The 22,010-nt window shown below is 37.9% G+C and overlaps 1 protein-coding gene across 1 annotated transcript in view; it reads left to right on the forward strand.

The window, feature by feature from the left end:
- The window catches only part of tnmd (tenomodulin), a 39,923-nt gene that overhangs the window by 9,381 nt on the left and 8,532 nt on the right, over window positions 1–22,010 (forward strand). The window contains exons 3-4 of the mRNA XM_016282823.1: window positions 13,625–13,765; window positions 16,490–16,588. Coding sequence (XP_016138309.1) covers window positions 13,625–13,765; window positions 16,490–16,588 — 240 coding nt within the window. The remainder of the gene's footprint in view (window positions 1–13,624; window positions 13,766–16,489; window positions 16,589–22,010) is intronic.

Here is a 22,010-nt window from a genome sequence, read left to right on the forward strand (position 1 = left end):
CCCAAAACTCACGTTTGAATCATCAGTGGCAAATCCTTTAAATGAAAACGTACTTACGTGAGTCAGAACTGCCGGCATTTTAGTCTAACGTTACTCTCCCAGGATCAGTTAGCAGTCCTCCATAAAATGTGCTGCACACATCTGGATATTGGGTTAAACTGTTCTGGAACAGTGTTGTAAATACAACTTAACCACTGATTTGTAGTCGTGTCCTATTTTGGAAGACCAAACAAAGTAGTTTCTCTTCACAACGAAAAACACAGCGGCCTAGCGGAAGCTCTGGCTTAGCGTGAACTGAGGCCGGGCTAGAGTGAGCAGAGGCGGCGGGGTTGAGAACGGCACAGCCGGCGGATCCAACGAAGGACCGGCAAGCACATGTGACGACCCCGGGCTTCGTCCACGGTGAAAGCCGATCCGGCGATCCACAGCACTAAGTTGATGTATTCCCTCAGCGACCAGCACGGATCAGCTCTAGGCATGACGAAGCGGATATCGTCTTCTTTTGGAAGAGCAAACAAAGTAGTTTCGCTTTCACAACAAAGCACACAGCATCTTCAGGACATGGCGGAAAGCTGCAACAATACTACAGTGAGAATAAAAGTTACGCCTTCTTTCTTTGCATGAACATTTGGGCGGCGTTATGCAAATCTTCCCACATAGTGAGGTAGATATGTGGGGGCGTGTTAGAACGAGGCATTTTAGGTAGGTGTGGCTGACTCTTAACTTTTATAAAGAATATCTCTTTGGGTTTGAGACTTTAGTCTTTGCAACTTTGCAGATCTTCTTTATGCACCGAGAGCTTGTAACACTCCAAAGAGAAAGGAAAATTTGAAATCGCATCATATGACCCCTTTAAGGTTTACTTTCACAGGTTGCTAACGTTTATAGATCATTAATAAATTATTCACAGGTGTTCACTTTACATTAAGGTTCGCTTTCACAGGTTATTAACGTTTGTAACTCATTAATAAATGGTTCACAGGTGTTCACTTTACATTAAGGTTCGCTTTCACAGGTTATTAACGTTTGTAACTCATTAATAAATGGTTCACAGGTGTTCACTTTACATTAAGGTTCGCTTTCACGGATTACTAACGCTTAATTAATTAATAAATGGTTCACAGGTGTTCACTTTACATTAAGGTTCACTTTCACAGGTTATTAACGTTTATAGCTCATTAATAAATGGTTCACAGGTGATCACTTTACATTAAGGTTCACTTTTAGATGTTATTAACATTTATAACTCATTAATAACTGGTTTACAGATGTTCACGTTACATTAAGGTGCACTTTCACAAGTTATTAACGTTTATAAAGCATTAATATATGGCTGATTACATTAAGGTTCACAGATAATATTGGAATTAAAATTGTCAATATTAATATCTCATCAAGTCATGGCTATGATTTTCCCCCAAAAATAAAAATCAAGATTTAATAATTTCATCTTGATAAAAAAAAAAATATTGGTTTATAATCATTGTTGTGGATAGGCATCATGAACTTTTGCGGAGAATCATGGGTAAGGTACAGAGTAGATTCTGGTAAGAAACATTGTAAGAAAAGTGACACGAGTCATGAGATATAAATGAGAAAACCATAAAACCATAAATCTTCAGTCTTGTTAAAATAGTAAATTTTTGCTGCATCATGAATAAAATCAGGAATCTGGTTTTGAGTGAATGAGTGAAAAATAAATATATTTGTTAATCATTTATAATATGTGAGTTTAAAATGGCTCACTATTTGGCAGGTATTGCATTAAAATCACCCTTTTACTCATACATTTATAACTGCTTATCAATTAATTATAATGCATTTGTAACTGAGTTATTTGTCATTTATTAACACCTTTATAAACCCTTTACAAAGGGAACCTTAATGTAAAGCGTTACCAAAAAACTATGACTAAACCAAAAAAAAAAAGAAATGTAATCATTAAGGCTCTAGACAAGTGTTTTTCAACTGACCACTAGGGTGATCCAGGAAATAAAATCAAGCAATAGGCGTGGCATCTCATCAAAATTTGAGCATAAATCGCACCAGAAAACACAAATAACTCATAGTGCCATCGTATTTGTATTCTAATAAGCTATATACATAAGTCAAAATGCACAGAAAGCTTAATTAGCACATTACTGATTCAATTAAACATGTCAATCTTTTATCTCACTTCTCACCATTGAGCTTTCAGTGGGGGGAATTAGGTTTGTGGAACAGCAAAGATGAGGTACACTGAATAGCACCAATGACCTTGCAGATATTTTCCACAAGCTGTTGGAATTTTAAATGATTTTCATCGGCGATGTGGAGCTCATTCATCTACTAATGACACAGCCAAAGTCTGTAAGAAGAGTAAACACGAGGTGTTGATTCGCTCGTGCTCTACCTAGGTCTATAATTTTGCTCTCTGCTTATAAAGGCATTGATGGCAGACAGCGAAATCAAGTCAATTTAGCTCTTGAAAGAAAGTAATTTTAAAAACCCTCAGACAGTGTCGCTATTTGGGATTACTAACGCTTAATTAATTAATAAATGGTTCACAGGTGTTCACTTTACATTAAGGTTCACTTTCACAGGTTAACGTTTATAGCTCATTAATAAATGGTTCACAGGTGATCACTTTACATTAAGGTTCACTTTTAGATGTTATTAACATTTATAACTCATTAATAACTGGTTTACAGATGTTCACGTTACATTAAGGTGCACTTTCACAAGTTATTAACGTTTATAAAGCATTAATATATGGCTGATTACATTAAGGTTCACAGATAATATTGGAATTAAAATTGTCAATATTAATATCTCATCAAGTCATGGCTATGATTTTCCCCCAAAAATAAAAATCAAGATTTAATAATTTCATCTTGATAAAAAAAAAAATATTGGTTTATAATCATTGTTGTGGATAGGCATCATGAACTTTTGCGGAGAATCATGGGTAAGGTACAGAGTAGATTCTGGTAAGAAACATTGTAAGAAAAGTGACACGAGTCATGAGATATAAATGAGAAAACCTTAAATACAACACCCTTCAGTCTTGTTAAAATAGTAAATTTTTGCTGCATCATGAATAAAATCAGGAATCTGGTTTTGAGTGAAATAAGTATTAATAAATATATTTGTTAATCATTTATAATATGTGAGTTTAAAATGGCTCACTATTTGGCAGGTATTGCATTAAAATCACCCTTTTACTCATACATTTATAACTGCTTATCAATTAATTATAATGCATTTGTAACTGAGTTATTTGTCATTTATTAACACCTTTATAAACCCTTTACAAAGGGAACCTTAATGTAAAGCGTTACCAAAAAACTATGACTAAACCAAAAAAAAAAAAGAAATGCAATCATTAAGGCTCTAGACAAGTGTTTTTCAACTGACCACTAGGGTGATCCAGGAAATAAAATCAAGCAATAGGCGTGGCATCTCATCAAAATTTGAGCATAAATCGCACCAGAAAACACAAATAACTCATAGTGCCATCGTATTTGTATTCTAATAAGCTATATACATAAGTCAAAATGCACAGAAAGCTTAATTAGCACATTACTGATTCAATTAAACATGTCAATCTTTTATCTCACTTCTCACCATTGAGCTTTCAGTGGGGGGAATTAGGTTTGTGGAACAGCAAAGATGAGGTACACTGAATAGCACCAATGACCTTGCAGATATTTTCCACAAGCTGTTGGAATTTTAAATGATTTTCATCGGCGATGTGGAGCTCATTCATCTACTAATGACACAGCCAAAGTCTGTAAGAAGAGTAAACACGAGGTGTTGATTCGCTCGTGCTCTACCTAGGTCTATAATTTTGCTCTCTGCTTATAAAGGCATTGATGGCAGACAGCGAAATCAAGTCAATTTAGCTCTTGAAAGAAAGTAATTTTAAAAACCCTCAGACAGTGTCGCTATTTGCAGTAAACACAGATGTATTCCACACACGCCAAGGTTACAACTGAATACGGCTCTCCAGAAAGCTTGACTGAGGGTATTAGATTATTTTCAATATGCTTTGAACATGCTTTGAAACTCTTCATTATTTAATAACTGGGCACATCTTTTACAGATTTTAATGGGGCAAAATGATGAAACATTAAAAGATATCTGATTGCATTGGCAATGTGAAAAATAGCTGCATGCATGTATAATACATTACATGTGCTATGTGATAAAGCGACATTCAGAGAGCTCTCTGCTTCCTTATCCACTTGAAATCCTCAGTAAGTGGAAGACTGTGTTTCCATTTACACACCAAATGTTAACACCATTTTGCCTCTGTTAACTTCAAAGCCATCTCTGCATTGAGAACTTTTTTTCTTGACACAATCCTCCAAGCTCTGAACCTACTTGCTCTGAATGATACCCGAGTCATCATGAGTCAAATCCTGAAAAAAACTAGCTGTCGACAGGGGCGTGAGCCAATAGCAAGAGAGAAACAGCAAAAGTACAAACACGTGATCAACAACACTGGAGATACATGTCCTTAAGTGGAAGTGTAGTCAGTATACAAGAAATCACTGATTTTACTAAAAGATAAAATGCACAAATGAAAGGGAAGATCATTTATGGATGCATAGTTGTTGGACTGTGTGTATTTGATCATGCTACATCGACCATGTTTTACTAAATATATGCATCAATAAGGAAATGCCTTTAATTTAGCATAATTTTGGTAACATTATAGATTCTAAAAGATTTGTTTATCAATTTTGTTTATCTAACCAAGGTAATGAGGGAATGTTTTTACACTGATCTTAGTACAAGTTAAAATATATAGTTTAGTCATGAAACTCTAGATGGTGCAGGCTGGCGGGTTGTTAACGTACCTGATGATATTCAGAGAGTTAAACGACTTGGCACAAGCTGATTGGTTCATGCTGCATATGCAGCCAATGAGCTTACTGCTTTGCATTTATATGGCTGGCTAGCATTCACAAGAGATTCCTGCAGCGCACTTTCAGAGTTTCTCTGAAACCCTCCACCTTCCCCAGCTCCACCTGTATAGATCTGCTATGGGTTATTTTAAATGCTATTTGTGCAGCAGCAGTATGTCTTAAATACTCACGGCACCGTATCGCCGTATGCATTGGCAGTAGCAAGTTCCTGTACTTGCTTGCAGCAGCAGCAATAATCTACAACTACAGCAATAATCAACAGCAGTAGCAATTCAGCAGCAGCGTAGCAGATCTATTCCGCCAAGACCAAATACATTAACATTATCATATCCATCACCATGCTAAAATCTTCTGAGAGTTGTCATGATTAAACTATAGTTAATATGCAAGAAATGTATAAATCTTTGAAAGCTCCTCGGTTAGCTACGTTTGCAGCTTACGATAATAACTAATACCTTGACGTATTCTATTGCAGCCTTCAAATTTTTATTCTGTCCACTACTGAGCTAATCCTTTGGATCACAACTTTTGGCGCATTTACATTTAAATCTTTAGTAGGAAAACTTGGCAAGCTTTGGTTCTCATCCTTTTTATGTAGATCTATGTCTTGAGCTAGGCTTTAGAGACCAAAATAAACTGCTGCCCCTCTGTTCACCCAAGGCAAAAGCACAGAGACCAGAATGTTGTTACTATGCGAGCGATACATGATGACTCCCATCACTGGAGCTTTGCAGCAGCAGTAATGCCTGGAAAACACTTTAAGAGCAGAGCGATTCTAAAGCTCTTTCTGGTCTCAACGCTTGCCTCAGGTCTCCCTGCTTGCCACATTGCAGGATGGAGTGTCAGATAAGTAATATTCTGCTTTCAAGACAAGAGCTCCTATGAGATCTGCTATGAATGAAGCGAGGCTTACAAAATAAATGCTTTTAGGGGGGAAACTGTTGTCCAAACTCAATTTTCCATTATCTACCCCTAAAAATGTTAGATTTAGTCAAGCGGTCATGTGGGCTACACATAGCAGAGTTATTTTGCATTCGTTATGCACCTTTTCATACAAATTAGTGAACTAAAATGGTCTTCCGCTCAGAAAATCTCTAGTTTCTGGACCTTAGTCAATGGTTTTAAATGAAAACAGCTCCTTAATAGTTCTCCTCAGCCAAGCTACATTTCTCTTCTCATTAGCAGCTAATGCTGTTAATCAAATTATCCTGTGCATCTGAAAGCTTGAAAACACAGAGCATTTGCTCTCACAAGCAGTCTGAATGCCACTTAGCCACTGGAGTATTGAATGTCTTCAGTCAATTTAGTCATTTTTAGTGAGTAACAATCAGGGTTATCATGTCCTCTCCCACAGCAGGAAGAGGTTACTTCCTTTGCGGCTGCATGGCTCTGAACCCAGCTCTTAGATGGGCATTTAGCTTCATATTTTCTGTGTGAAATCTGTTTTACATTCACAAAGTACCACCAGAGTGTGCCAGCATTTTGAACAGAGTTTGATGAATATTGTATGCGGTATCCTGTACCCTATTATGACGGAAGATTGGCCTGCATTCTTACACTGCGAGGCCATTCAGAGGAACAATCAATTACGGGAATCACTGTGTGTTTTTCACTCGAATAGCAGTCACTCAAACCTCGCAAAGGAAGAAGAGGACGGAAAAAAGTGTGAGACTCCCCAGTTTTCTTGGGAAAGGTCTTTTGTCACCTCTTGGAGGTTTTAACATCAGTTGTTTCCACCCTTCAGCACAGAGATATCAATCACAGTTGTGAGAGCAGAAGCTTGGGAGTGCTGCATCACCCAATGTCCTGAAAATGTTCTTTCGTCCTGTTGAAAGGGCTTTCGTTATTTCCTATGGGACAACTGTTGGAAGCTTCATAGCAAAAAAAATAAATAAAAAATTCCTGCAAAGAATAACAATGTCCCAAAACACATTCAAATATGCACGTTGATCTCTTTCAACCTATGTCATGCCTAAATATAACAAAAAATTGCATGTTTCATGCCTCTGAGATCACTTTTTGAGCCAGCTAGGTGAGTTAGCCCGAACTGAAGGGTATTAAACGGCACTTGCTTGTTGATTTTCAACAGATCATAAAAGCAAACAATGATTCAAAGTGCAATGTCCCAGTCCCTGAGCCTGCCTTACAATTGCGTGCTGACTAGGGAGAAAACGCAATTGCTCCCAATGCTCCACGGTTCCCCTCCCTCCTGAACATAGCTCTATTACCCACACAGTAGCTCAGATCAAAGTGATTTATCACCAGTGAGAGCTCAAGTTGTTTAAAATGGCTGGTGCGATTAGTCATGTATGCGTTGGCTCTGAAGAAAGGGACCGGGGTGCCCCAGCAAATTAAAAGCAGCTGCAGATGCGAGTCAACCCCAGCAAGGTGGTCATACGTGGCAAACGACAGAGACTCACGGGGGATCTGGGGTGGAGAAACTGGGTCATTGCGCTTCCCTCATGGAGAGAAGCTCGCCTGTGAAGGAATTCTCAGTGAACCTCTGGAGTATAAATATAGAGGAATGAGCTTGCAGCTCTCCAACAATTGAGCTACTGAAATTCCTTCTCTATAATTGCTTGCAATTATGCATTTAAAATTCCACCGAGAGTCCAGTTCATGCTATAAAGAGGCATTTTTAGTCGATTGAACAATTTACAGTGCCTGGGATGTGAAGTATGGCGTGTGAGTAATTACATTTGTATTGTCTGCATCAAAGTGCACACAGTAAGCGTTAAGAAATATGATCACTCTGCGTCTACTAATGTGATTTGTACTGCGATGAGTGCCAACACACTCTCTATTGTTTATTATTTGTGGTGCACATTAAACATAGCTAGTTATAGACAAGAAGTGATTCATACCCCTTCTGTTCTGCATCCAAAATGTCCGCAAGGGAGCTCACTTCTATTTTTAATAGTTAGCTGTGGCTTTCGGGTGAAGCAAAAGTTGATTTTAACTCTATAATAAAAGCTATAATAAGAACTGAAAGAGGCACAAAATAGTCCTAGAAAACAAGATGCTCTTGGCCTCGGTTCCTTATGTAAACGATTGTAATTAAGCATCCCATAATAACAAGCTTGTGTATTTACACGGCATGTGTTCTAAAATCTCATCTGAGGTATCTATAATTTTCAGATGTGCCTTTGATGCTGGGCCTTTAATTTTAACGAACGGTACCTTTGTGGGTTAGCGTATAGCTGCTAGGCTACAAAGATATTGAGACCTCTCAATTTAGACAGATGTAGACTAACTTTTGGAGGTCTTTCAAAAACGATAAACTATAAACAGACAAAGAAAGTGGATAGTGCAAAAGCTCAAACTCCTTGAGGAATAAATGTCACCATTACATCATATTAGCTAGTGAAACATCGTTTTCCCCATTTTCGAAACAGACGACTGTCGGGAAAGCAACCGCTTGTCTTCATCGGACATCTCCAGATGCTGTACTAAATGCATCTGGCAGCCCTGAAAGCATTCCCTTCGCATTTATCTTAACTGTAATGGTCATACAGCCTGACAAGCCTTGTCATCGGTGTCTGCTTCCATAATTCCTTTGTCTCAGAACAGCAAAAAAATTAAAATAAATAAATATTTGCCTTTGTCCCCACACCAAACACAAACACAGTGAGCAGTCTGCTGGCTAATACCTGATATCTGAGGCTTTTGAAGGGAGAAATAAATAGAACAGGAAAACCATTTGCATTTCATAGAGATTAACCTGTGATGGAAATGAACCCGCTGTTATCTAAACCATTCAGGGCAGATAAAATGAAGTCAGACCAGATCAGGGCGGTAATGAAGAGCCCATCAATGGGCGAATTGTTATCTTTAGCGCACGTTGAAATGGGAATATCATTTAATTCCTAGAATAATAACTACACAGTAGCTCACACATTGGCTTTTGACATGCATTGAGCACATGTGAATGCCATCTGCACCGCTGTCTCCAACTGATCTGGAGAAGTTATTTCCTGAGGGGATCTTCATTTTACAGCAATATACCCTGGAGTTTTCTTTCTTTCTGTCTTTAGGGTGTCTAATTTTTTAGAGAATCCAGCTTTCATTATAGCTCATACACTAGTGTCACTTCATCTTTTCTATGAGATGAAAGCCAAGCTGTCGATCGAATGAAGGGTGTCTTTAATTTTCCTAATGGCAAAAGAAACCAAAGGAAGTGGGGAAGTTGTAAAAATGGCAGTGTTGCTGTGGGGGATGTTGTGACAGTTGCAGCTGTGTTCGTTTTGAATCTGCAAGAAAAATGTACTTATTTTTCACTCAAAATAAAGGGAAAAAATGTGGAAAACAGCGATAGGGAAGTCAGAGGAGGAGGAAAAAAACCTCTCATAACAACATTTCAGAGGGGAGCTCAACCCCGGGGAGGAATTTGCTGTGATCATGTGACCACCCATGTGAACAGGAGTTGTTAAATCATCATTCGCGGGAGTGCAGGGAGCATGTGGAGAGCAGGGTTGCTGGAAAGAAGTAGAGGGGAAGAGACGACCGCACACCCTGCAGGTGATTCACGTATTGCAACCAAACCAGTGCTAAATCTACAGCTGTACTCACACTTCCTTCGTCAAAGTACTATATTTCAGCGCCAACTGAAAGCCAGTTAGTGTTTATTTCGTTGGGTGGCATCTGTCAGCCCTCGAGTCTGATGGATTTTTCACTCGCTTTGTACACCTAAAACAACAAGAAACCCATAAAGCACAGAAATAAAATAGCAATTCTGAGAGGAATATAGATATTCTTGAGGCGCATGCTGAAAAACAACTCAATTACTGGAGTTTAATCGCACTCCTCTGCGATAAGGCTGGCAACGTGGCAATGCCGTTGACACTGGTATGTCTCAGGTCTTCTTCTCAGCAGGGTAAGGACACAAGTGAAGTCATCGTCTTACTTCTGAATGACAGCCATCATGTTGCACTCTGACGGGCAGTCGTATCTCTAGGCCCTTAAGGACAACGAGGGGACACGCTGTCATGAGCATACTAGCCTCTCTCCTCCACTCACCTGTGACAGTGTCTGGACGACCTTTAACATGCGTCCTCAGGGTACAAGTAGGGCACGATGATGCAAACCACTCTCAGACTTCATTGGCTTCCTTGTCTGTTATTAATTCCCCTCGGGGTGTTTCTCTCCTGAGAGTCTCCGTATGCTTGGCCACCGAAGAGATCAGACATGCAGTAGATGAAAAGAAGTAAACAAGAGAACTCTGAAAACTCCTCCACATGTTATCTGTCATGAGTACTTGAAGTATATTAAAGCCAGGTGGCATCACCGGGAAGTAGATTATGGGTAATCTACCTGAATTCTCAATGCGTAGATTGTCATAAGTCTGAAAAGCTCCTATGGTGGTCACATGGCGTACCTGCAAAAATGTAAACAAACGACTATGCTTCTCAAATGCCTCTTTTATAAAGTAATGAGTTTGGCAGGAATTGAGAGCTCAAGGCCTAGGCACTAGGGATGATTTTAACAATATATCATGAGCAGGCTCTGAACTTGCCAGTGCATTCTTGTGATCTCCCAGGGATACAATATTACATTTTCTCTGTCCTGTAATACAGCTATTTTTTGCTGTTTTGAGACCAACTAAGCGAATCAATATCATGGACAAAAAAAAATGTCTGGAAAATTGTGACATGAAGTACAAGACAAGTTGAAAAGGAATATTAAAAATAGGGCTGTCAATCGATTTAAAATAATAATTATTGAATTATTTATACATGGCATTCCAATTAATCAGTCGCATCATATTTATTGCATATATACTGTACATAAGGGATTCTCAACTAGGTGGACACTTGATTTTTTTTTTTTTACTTAATTTTTAAGTCATAATTTAAAATTAAGTTGTTCAGCATTTAAAAAAAGAGACTAATTTAACTTGTGCCCTCAACAACTGTTGTACAAATGGAGAAAAGTTCTTAAATCTTCTGTAATCAAAATTAAATCACAGTTCATTATTTTGGTAACACTTTAGTATAGAGACCAATTCTCTCTATTAATTAATTGCTTATTAGCATGCCTATTATTAACATATTGGCTGTTTATTAGTACTTATAAAGCACATATTCTGCATGACCATACTCTACATGCCTAATCCTACCCAAAACCTCAAAACTCAACAACCAACTATTAATAAGCAGCAAATTAGGAGTTTATTGAGGCAAAAGTCATTGTTAATGGTTTGTTAATAGCGAGAATTGGACCTTAAAACAAAGTGTGACCATTATTTTATACTATCGAAGTATCAGACAACCACTAAAGATTGAGAATCACTGACATTTATCAATATTTGCTAAGAAAATCCCTAAACTAACACCTTTAAACAGTTCTTTTTATTTGTTAATATTGTAATAATGTCCATTATCACCTCAATTTGCAATACTTTTAATGTTTTGTGAGAATTCTGGCATGACGATGATTAAATTAAATAATATTTGATCCTGTCAGGAAAGTAGCATTATCACCGTAGGCTTATTGAGTGTCTGAAATTTGAAAAAGCAAACACTATTACACGAATCAATGCAGTGCTCAAGGTATCTGCATGATGGAGCACTAATGAATACATTTCTCTGTGTTTCGCCTTGAGCTCCAGTACTCTCCCATAGTGCTGAGAGCTAATTTACTTTCATTATCATTATTTCTTTGTAATATCTAGCCTTTTTTGTCATCTATTCCGGTAACTTGGATACAAGAAAGCACAGAGTAGACAAAATTAGTTAGGTTAAATATGCTAAAGGGGAAGGTCTTTTGATGTTTGTCTTAATACACGAGAGTAACAACAACAACAAAAGACAGGGAATGGGGATTTAAAAAGCTCTGCAATTTTAATCAATAAGAATGCCTGCAGTAACTTGAAGCTGGACTGACACTGACAAGGTCCTTCACAGGACACACAGTTCATTAACTCTTCATTATGTTCTTAAAGGGATAGTTCCAGCCAAAATGAAAACTGTCATTATCAACCTCATGTTGTTCCGAAGCCATATGAATTTCTTCTGTGGAGCAAAAAAAGAAATAAAAAAATACTGTATATATAATGAAAATAAATGGACACTGGGGCTGTAACATTTCAAAAAGCACCTTCTGATAGCTCTGTGATGAACGGACTGATTGAAAGTTATTTCAATCAATAAAGCATCGACAGAACAAAATTACCCCCTCAAACTGCAGGAATAAACAAAGCACTAAGATAAACACTAATAAAAGCATTATATCTCCCCACTTCTTCTCAGTAATGGAATATTCTATAATTCGTTCTCTTTACAACTCACTGTAGTCCAATCAGTTCTGCTATCGCCACACTCATACACTTACGTCTTCACATAACTTCCTCTTTGTATATGGATGAATACAAATGCAGATCCGTGCAGAAGTTACTTTCAAGCTAATTTCAATACATTACACTCTCCACAACAGAGCTGACAAACAAGTCGATATTAAATGATGTGTTTACTGCTCTATGCTACACTGCATAAAGCACTTTAATAATCAGAAAACACTTTGATTTGTGACATTAATCTTAATGTAGTATTATATTTGTGTGTGTGCATCTTTTGCCTTATGTCTAAGCATAACATATTACTCAGAAATGCTACTGAGACAGATGAGGGTGAGCTCAGCAGTGTAATTTCTCATCATAACACAACACACACATAAATATTAATAGCAGGGTTTTTGGCTGGTGGGCATGAATCATTTTTGTAGACAGAGAGGAGCCACCCATGCATGCCCAAAAACAGCATTTAAGAAAGCGCTGAGATAAACAGCAGCGCTGCAAGGCCTGGCAACGAGAAAAGCCATATAATGCTTCCGAGACCTCAGACATTTGTTAAGTCTACTTAAAGCGTACTTATGGCAACTAAGGGCAGCTGCCTGTTCACATTTATTAATAGAGGTCGTAGTCATGCTGCCCGTCAGCCTGAGCAAACTGACTGGCTTTGACAGAAGATATGATCCTTGTGTTAATGAGGAACCAGGAAAGATTCATAAAGCGAGTACATATTAGTGGGATATTTCAACTAAAAATAAAATCTATGTCATCATTTACAGAACAAGGTAACGTCGTTCCAAACCTGTGTGACTTTCTTCTGTGGAACATAAAAGACGACTTTATTCTGAAAACTGTTTTTGTCCATACAATTGAAGTCAGTCGGGACCTTACTGACTTTCATTGAGTGAAAAAAAATTAAATTTTGAAAAGTGATGAGAACTAAATCCGTGTTCCTAGGTGCAGCATTATCTTGGACACTTTAAAAAGTATTATAAAAATAGCAAAACAAAGGACAATTATTTAAAGCAAAACATTTCGCAAAAGGTTTCTTAAGAGTTCAAATTACAGGTATGATGTTAGAAAGACATTTATATATGTTAATAATTATTGAAGTATTACAAATACTTTACACTTTCTGGTTTTCAAACATCGGTACAATGAACTACAAATGTGGTTAGTCTGCTAGTTCCTAAATAATAATAAAATAAAATAAAAATAAAAGCTACATTTAAAGCTACATTTACTTTTCTGAGATGTTTACATTTAAACATATCAACGTCTCAGAAAAGTAAATGTAGCTTTAAATTTAGCTTTCAGATCCCACTTGATATTTTATGTCATGCTATTGTGTCTATTGCTGCAGACAGGATATTCTAGTAGCACTGTGTTTTTAATTTGTTATGTTGGGTTGTATGTGTCCGAACAGGTATATGATCATCAGTATAAAGCCGTACTGGATGGAATGGAGACTGAGAGCATGATGGAAATCTATCCAGCGAAACGCATCGAGATGTTCAGGATGGGAAACGGCACTGACGAGGTCCTGGAGGTGCATGACTTCAAAAATGTAAGGGTTTATGACATACATGTGAAATATTTTCATTGTGATGTGAGAGATTCAGCTCACGTTCCTGCAATCCGAGTCTCAGCCTAGGAACTGCTGTCAAAATACAGACAGAACGTTTTTCTTCTTCACTCAGACTGATGATATTGAATCTCTGAAAAACACTGTGCTAAGCAAAAGCAAACTGGCAGTGATGACATCTCGCATCAGCATTCAGACACACTTGTTGCTGGCCCCATCTTCTTTCGAAATTACTATGGTCAGTGGAGCAAAGCCACAAAAGAAATTAGTTTCATTCAAGGCATTGCCATGGGAAACCAGAAAACAAGTGAATAGGTAAAATCATTCAAATCACATGTTGATATAAATGAAAGTGGTGTTCGAGCACCGAGCCCTCTTCGGCACTTCTTGAAACTTCTGGCTCAGGGCAGACTTTGGAATTGATTTTTGTGAAGGAGGGATGTTGCAAGTCATTACACACACTAAAACTACAAACCATCTCCACAGAGCTTGAAGGCTACAGCCCATGAATGGAAATGCAGTGGTAATGCCAACAGAAAGACAAGCAAAATCTTTTCTCTATTGTTTTAGACAAGTACTCTGAGTGTCCTCCAGGAACTTAAAAGTAATGATGAGAATTCCACAACAGCAGCTTATAGGGAAAGCCAAGGAGACGCATCGCATTGACTGTATTATGAACCAAAAGTCATAAAGTGTCCTTCAGCATGTTCCAGTGATATATTTTGCTGCAATACAATGTAGAGTACCAGTGAATTTCCATTACATTTATTTATTTAATGTCCAGAAATCACTGCGTATACTGCATATATCATTGCATATCATTCAAAAGTTTGGGGATTTTTTTAATTACTTATTATTACTTGTATTCTACAATGTTGCAATAAATTGATCAAAAGTGACAGTGAAGACCTGCATTGTCACAAAACATTCTATTTCAATAAATGCTGTTTTTAAAACCTTCTATTCATTAAAGAATTCTAAAGTATCATGGTTTCCACAAAAATATTAAGCAGCACCAAAATATACTTTCAAAAACAATTATATATTTTACAGACCCCAAAACTTCTAAATGGTTGTTTATGCATATGCAACTCTCACAATTGTGCAGCTTTGTTTTGACTTTGTAACTTTTTTTTTATATTTTACTCTGAGGTGGAAGATGCAAAAGAGCTACAAACAAAAGGGTTTCCAAATGTACAAATGGCAAATTTTTCTCCAACCGTTGTAGTCTTGTAAAAACCAGTTACAAAAGTGGCTGAGAGCAAGGCTTTAAATTATTTTGCCAATAATCACTGTCTATGTCCATCAGTGTGGAGAATAACAATGATTAGTTTGTCCTACAGGAAGACAAGATGAGCTATCTTACCGCCCATTTGATGATACAAGAGGTCGGTAAAGATGCAGGGAGAATTTCTTAACAAAGTCAAAGTCCGTTTATAACATCCTAATACAGAAACAGTATACTGCCAGGGTCAGTTTCCCAGAAACAGATTAAGTCTGATCTTAGATCTAGTAATGCTGTTAAGAGCGATTCCTCAGTGCTAATTCGGTTTAGCGCCAGCCCTTGACTTCACCTGCATTCAGAAAGCAGTATTTGTTGTCTCTCAAACCAATAACTGGTGGAAACGGGTGTGGGCATCTACATACGAGTAATGTGCAAATGATTGGATCAGCGCTCCTTTGCCCACTCTGCCAATTGCATCATTCAGTGCTTCCATTCGAATAATTGTCTCAGAGCATGCACACATTTAATTTGGCTAATAGCAAAGCTATACTTCAACACTCTTTCTTAAATGACATTCTTTTCTGATTTTTTATCCCTGTAATGAAGAGTCTCTCCATTTTCCAGTTGACCAGGCTCAGCAATAAATGCATTTCATCAGAAGATAGGTCTGTCTTGCGTGCAAAAGCAAACCATTACCAGAAATTGAAGAGCAATTTGTCACAATGATTTTTCGGCACAAACAATGCACTTTTCACTCCTCTCATAACCGTTTCTTCACTAACGGATGAGCTTAGGTGAAAATGACAATTGTTAGCATGCCGTCTAACAGTAAAGAGCACAGAAGACAGAACACATGAATTTATGATGCTCCCGTTAATACTGCAGAAATAATTCAGCTCCGACAGCATCATACTCACTCCCACTTTCCCTATGCTACAGCAGCAAAACCAGAGCAACTGTGGATTACTTAATGTATTGCCGAATGCAGGGAGATATTGTTTTTATCCCTCCGAGTGAAGAGTTTGTAACGCGATAGCCTTTATTTCCCTTCAAAGACTACTTTCAGACAGTAAAGAACTTTCTTCAGATACTCCTGCAAAATGAGTTTTTCTCTTTTCAAGTGTAAAGCAACAAATTCTGTATGGCAGACCATCAGCTGTGGCTTTCAGGAAAAAAGTTCCTCACTTCACCAAACAGATTAGCTTCGCAACACAGACCATAAGTGCTCCAAATCAATGGGCTTTGCCTACATATAATCATGGCTTCGGCAGTATACCTCTCTACTGGCTGGGGCTGTAGACCAATTATATTGAATTGGCTAGGAAATGATTCCCGTTGCTTTAGTTATATAACATTCGCTGTATCTGTGCTACACTGAAAAGGCTTTGGGGTGTTTTTGTGAGAGTATTTGAGGTCAGATGCTAATATTTTTCAAATCATGGAATAAACAGTCAATCTCATTAACATTTATGTCTTTCAAGGGCATCACAGGCATTCGTTTTGCCAAGCACCAGAGATGCTACATCAGGGCTCAAACCAAGGAGCTGCCCAAGCTGGACTCAAAGACCATCGACATAGAGGTATTCTAATCTCACTAAACACATCTTTCAGTGATCTGCTTCCTTAAAATAGGGGGGGAAAAAACTTCATGAATTTTGCAACGGAGTTCATCAGACTGCGAAAAATTAAACTTGCTCCAACCATCACCATTTATACGCAATCCAACTAACCAGCAAACCCACGCCAACTCCCCAACCCACCTCCACTATCTCATCATCCCCTCCAGCATTTTCCTCAAAAGTATAAACTTGGGTCTCCTGTGGCCGTGAATCCATCCGAAAGTCCACAATCCCATAACCCCTTTGTGGCAGACATCAAATGGTGTTTGCCGTCAATCCTGAACTAATATTAATTTTTAATCATCTCCTCTGAAGCCTCAGCCCAAATAGCCTTAAGGAGAGAGAGAGGGGTCCTTGGGAAAGGTAAGCCATTAAAATGGTATTTGAAGATGTTTGCTCCGTAAATTTCACTTGACTCAGGGCTGAAGTGATTCATCTCTGTTCTTCTGCTCTAATGGCTGTCTGTGATGCTCGGCAAGAGTGATGGGCGAAATTCTATCAATCAAACATACAATTTATGGGTGTCATGGAGAATGGCAGGCGGCTTCGAAAGCGCTAAACTCTCTTTCCATCGCAGTTCATATCGAAACGGGAAAGTGCGGCAAAGTGTTGCGCCTCTCCGATTTATATTAAAACCACAGTGATCTATTGTTGTCGCAAGTTCCCAGACATCCTCTTTGACTTTTGGAACAGAAGGTATTATAGGCAGAAACAGCCTGCATGTTCTCTCCCTCATCGTTTTAATGTCTAATCCATGTTTACAGATACTAATTGCGAAGCCAACTCCATATGTCGCTGCCATTTCTCCCTTTTTTTGCTCATTGTGAAACCTAATTAGATTTTTCGGCTAAGCTTTATTTCACAGATGTGAAATCAATCAGAGTTGGTCAGGGCTGAAGCAGTGGGGCTAGAGAGAGAAGGTAGACAGAAAGAGAGCGAGCGATGCGCCTGGTTCTCGAGGGGAGACGGGGGCACATGGTGCAAGATGGAGCAAGCTGTTCCTACCATAAAGACGCAGCTAACCAGGAGAACATTCACACAAATGATCTCTCATTTATTGGATAAACAGACTAAAGAGTGTAAAATGCTAAAATCGCAAGCTGTGGGCTTCACACAAAGGTGACAGAATTATTTAGGCTTGCTAACTGCCTGTTTACATTCCTGCTTTCTCTAAATCTTTGATTATATACACACCAGCATGGAGGCCTGAGATAAATCAGGATGCTATTGAAACCAAAGACTGCTTGCCTGTGGACGATAGAGAGAGCAAGAGAGAGAGAAGCAGGCCATTCTTTCCAAGGTTGTGAGCATGTAAAGGAAGTAGAGGTTAAAATCCACATTATTAGCTCCAAGTGCAGCTGAGCCGCAGGGCATGCAACTGTGGTCCCAGAGCAAGCTACCTTAACACGCTTCACCACAAAACAATACTGGCTGAGGAGAAACTGCATGCCACTGATAAGGAAATAAAGCAGCCTGCGAGCACGACCAGGTGACAAGCATAAATTGAATGCTGCCAGTTTGTTTACCATTTTCAATTTATTCAGTCTGGGAAATGATGAAAGCGGTAATCCCTGAACTTCCCACTGGTCTCCAACTGCCCAAATGTCTACGATGAAATCATGGCCTGTCTTCCTGCACAGTGCTTGAGTCTCAGGATAAATTTGGTAACTACCTCTGTGTGTGTACCCTCTCTTTTCTGCATCGTCATTACTATTTATACTTTCCATTCCAAAGTTTACATGTAGTTATGAATAATTACATATAATTGCATCTTATCTATTATAGCCCTAGTTTTTAACGATTAGAATTACATTTATTTAGTGTTAATCTCTCCTTACAGTGTAAAAATTTTCAAGAGAAGACAACACAACTGTTTTTATATTTTACAAAGAGAGATCATCACAAGCGAATCATCTTATTTGGCATTAAAATTCTTGAACCCATTAAGATCTTTGGCATTAAAAAAATGAAAACTCCTGCTGGACTAGTCCAAAGAAAGATATTTGTTTGCATTCCTATTCATCTCAAAGGCATGCCTTTGGAAGAACGTGCTTTGAATTCTACATTTCGCTCATGGGTACTCCGTTCTGGACACAACCGTTTTGAGCCAATCACCTGTGGTATACAGTATAGTTCAGATGTTTGAGGTCAGTTTGACTATTTTTTTTAAGAAATTAAAATTTTTATTTTGAAAAGATAAATTAAATCTGTTACTGTTTCTGAGCACCAAATCAGCAGATTTCTGAAGCATCATTTGTCGCTACAGAAAAATTATTTTCAGATAACACTCCAAAGGAAAAACGAAAAAAATAATATAATTATATATATATATATATATATATATATATGCTTGGTTAAAGCTACATTGATGAATGGAGAAAGAGGCATTTTGATGGTACGATTTCAGCATTGACCAACAGGGGTCATACTAACTGGGCCATGCTAACCAGCTAAACCTTGACCCCTTGGTCAAGACATAATTCAGCTTTGCTCTTTTCCCTTCAATGCCTCTTCCGTAACCTTTAGATGTATCAAGAGAACCCACCCTTAAACCTATCTGGCTAATTTCTCAAAAAATTTGATGAAATGTTGTAGGATCAGTGCCCTAACCTTTTTTTACTCGTATGAAAGGCACGCTTTGCTCGAGCAGTCAAGATGGCCAATTAAAGCAGCCTACTTGCACCGCTGGCCCTCATTTTAATTTTAGGCTAAAACAGCATCCTTCACTGCTTGAGTCATGCAGGCTGTCCTCCTAGTCATCATTAGTTTAGCATGATTTGAGGGAAAGGGGGCCGGAGAAAAGAAACTGTCTCAAAGGCGCAAAGAGTGAAGCTTTTAATCAGGCGGAACTGGGACCGCTACAGGTCAGAGCTGTGTCACTTCCCAACAAACAAGAAAAGGCACCGAAAATGACTTCTAATAAAACAAGAGCAGCGGGATGAAAAAAAAGAGGACTGAGAGGGAGAGCAAATGGAAGAGAAAGAGGGGAATCTAATATAAATGATAGTAGCTCAGACAATAGCCTCAGGATTCTACATCAAGCTTAACTAATGTGCAATTAAGCTTTAGACGGGGAGAAAATCACCTTGTAAAAATATTTGTCATGTGAGCCGTTTCTCTGGTCTCTGCACTAATTAACAAGGGAATGTAGCAGAGTTTGTTTATACTTCTATTTACACATAACTACAAGCACAACAAACATATACCTCATGTGATTATATTACCCAAAGATGCTTTCTAGATATCAATTAGATCAAACTGACATACAATCGCTATCATTAAGCAATAATAATTTACTTAACAGCTCATGAACTGCAGAACTAACAAATTAAGTACACTATTAACAGTTGTATAATTAGTTGTATAATGGGTGACGGGGTGGATGCACCACAGTCTACTTTAATATGCCTAGAGGATTGAATAACATGTCAGTCCTTCCTCAGACCAACACAGCAGACAGACTTTAAAGTCATCTTAAAGTCAGATATATTTTTGTACTCCTATTGCTGTACAAATTAAAATGCAACACCACCAGTGCCTGCAGAAAAGGGCTTTTTTTTCAAAGCTAGGGAAGAAATAAGTGTGTTTTACAAGAAGGTACAGCTATAGTCTTTAAGAGAGGTCAAATTAAACATTTTAGCCACGGTCAGCAGTTAGTTCTCTGTTCCCTGCAGAGTAAGAGTGAAATGATCCAAGGCAATAGCATAAAGCAGAGACTCCAGCTTTATCTTGTTCCGGCTGTGGGAAGGAGACTTAGGATGCCTGTATGCGCAATAAACTGACAAACAGAAATATGTTTGGAGGGTAGGAAAGAATTGGGTCAGTTTCAATCAAGCCAAATGAGCTTCTGAAAGCACAACTGAAGTATCAATACTTTCCCCTTGAACCCCACATACAAATATTGATCCTAAGTGTTTTGTTAAACTAGTTGTTTTATTATTTTTTCACACAAAAAAATCGATGCATAAAATAGGCTTTGAAGTGAAAATATGAACTACATTAGCAAGTTGTGTAAAATAGAATCTATTTCTCATCTTACCATACGCAGAACTGCTGAAAGACACAAGGAGCCAGTTGCAATGAGTGACACTTCACTCATGACGTTCATTTAAACGGAGACTGCAGCACTAACCAGAGGCTGTGACAAAGAGACATCATTCACATTAAAGTTACAACGTAAATGTGGTTATTTATTATAATGGCTTTATGTGATGATAGTTTAAGGAGTCCGATTATTTAACCGTTGAAACTGATTGTATAATTGTAGTTAAAAACAGAAGTCTGATCATTTGCAGTTTAGCAAATTGCTGAACGGCTATAATAACTTATTTTTATCCTCAAATACACTCTTAAAAATAAAGGTGCTAAATGGTTCCATAAAGAACCTTTAACATCTGAAGAACCTGTCTCACAAAAGGCTCTTTGTGGTGAAAGAAAGTTCTTCAGATTATAAAAAAGAAAGAAAGAGATAGTTCTTGAAAGAATTTTTGACTGAATGGTTCTTCTATGGCATTGCTGTGAAGAACCTTTTAAAGCACCTTTATTTTTAAGAGTGTATCATTAAAAATGTGTAATAGAAGGTATCAGCATGCAAGATAACTTCCAAATTTAGCTTCAGTGGCCATCTGACCTCTGGTGCAATGCAGTGTATGGAAATTGTGAGAAGATTTAGCACATAATTAAATCTTGGGGAAGCAATATTGATACCGTCCAAGTATTGAAAGCTTCTGGAACTAATTTCTATGTTTTAATATACTAAAGTGTAATGATTAATTCAATTCAATTCAATTCAAGTTTATTTGTATAGCGCTTTTCACGATACAAATCATTGCAAAGCAACTTTACAGCAAATTAAGTTTCTACATATTTAGTGGTAGCTTATCAGTGGTGACTGTCAGTTAATGTACATATGGCAGAAATGCATGGAAAAATCAATTAAAGACGTAATCAAACAGACGATGAACACTATTAACAGCGATTATTATATGATGCAATCAAACTTATAGCAAAATTTGGTAGTTCTGTATGTGGTTTCAGGGTTGGCATCATCTGAGGCCCTCTGAGGGGTTGCCATCATCTCTTCTCAGGTGTTCTGGATCCAGACTGAAGCTTGTGTAAATCCTAGTTACCACACAATGTCAATCCCATGGCAGAAACAGAGAAACAAATAGAGACATAATTAGCGTAGCTGCTGTTCCAACCAAGCAAAATTGATTTGTTTAACCCAAACTAAAGAATAATAATGTGCATTTGATCAGATATAACTGCAGTACAAGATTATGAGATGCATTATTTGAATGCTTGGCCAAAGAGATGTGTCTTTAATCTAGATTTAAACAGAGAGAGTGTGTCTGAACCCCGAATGTTATCAGGAAGGCTATTC

This window comes from Sinocyclocheilus grahami, unplaced genomic scaffold (assembly GCF_001515645.1).
Source record: "Sinocyclocheilus grahami isolate Dianchi unplaced genomic scaffold, SAMN03320097.WGS_v1.1 scaffold167.1, whole genome shotgun sequence".
NCBI lineage: Eukaryota > Metazoa > Chordata > Actinopteri > Cypriniformes > Cyprinidae > Sinocyclocheilus > Sinocyclocheilus grahami.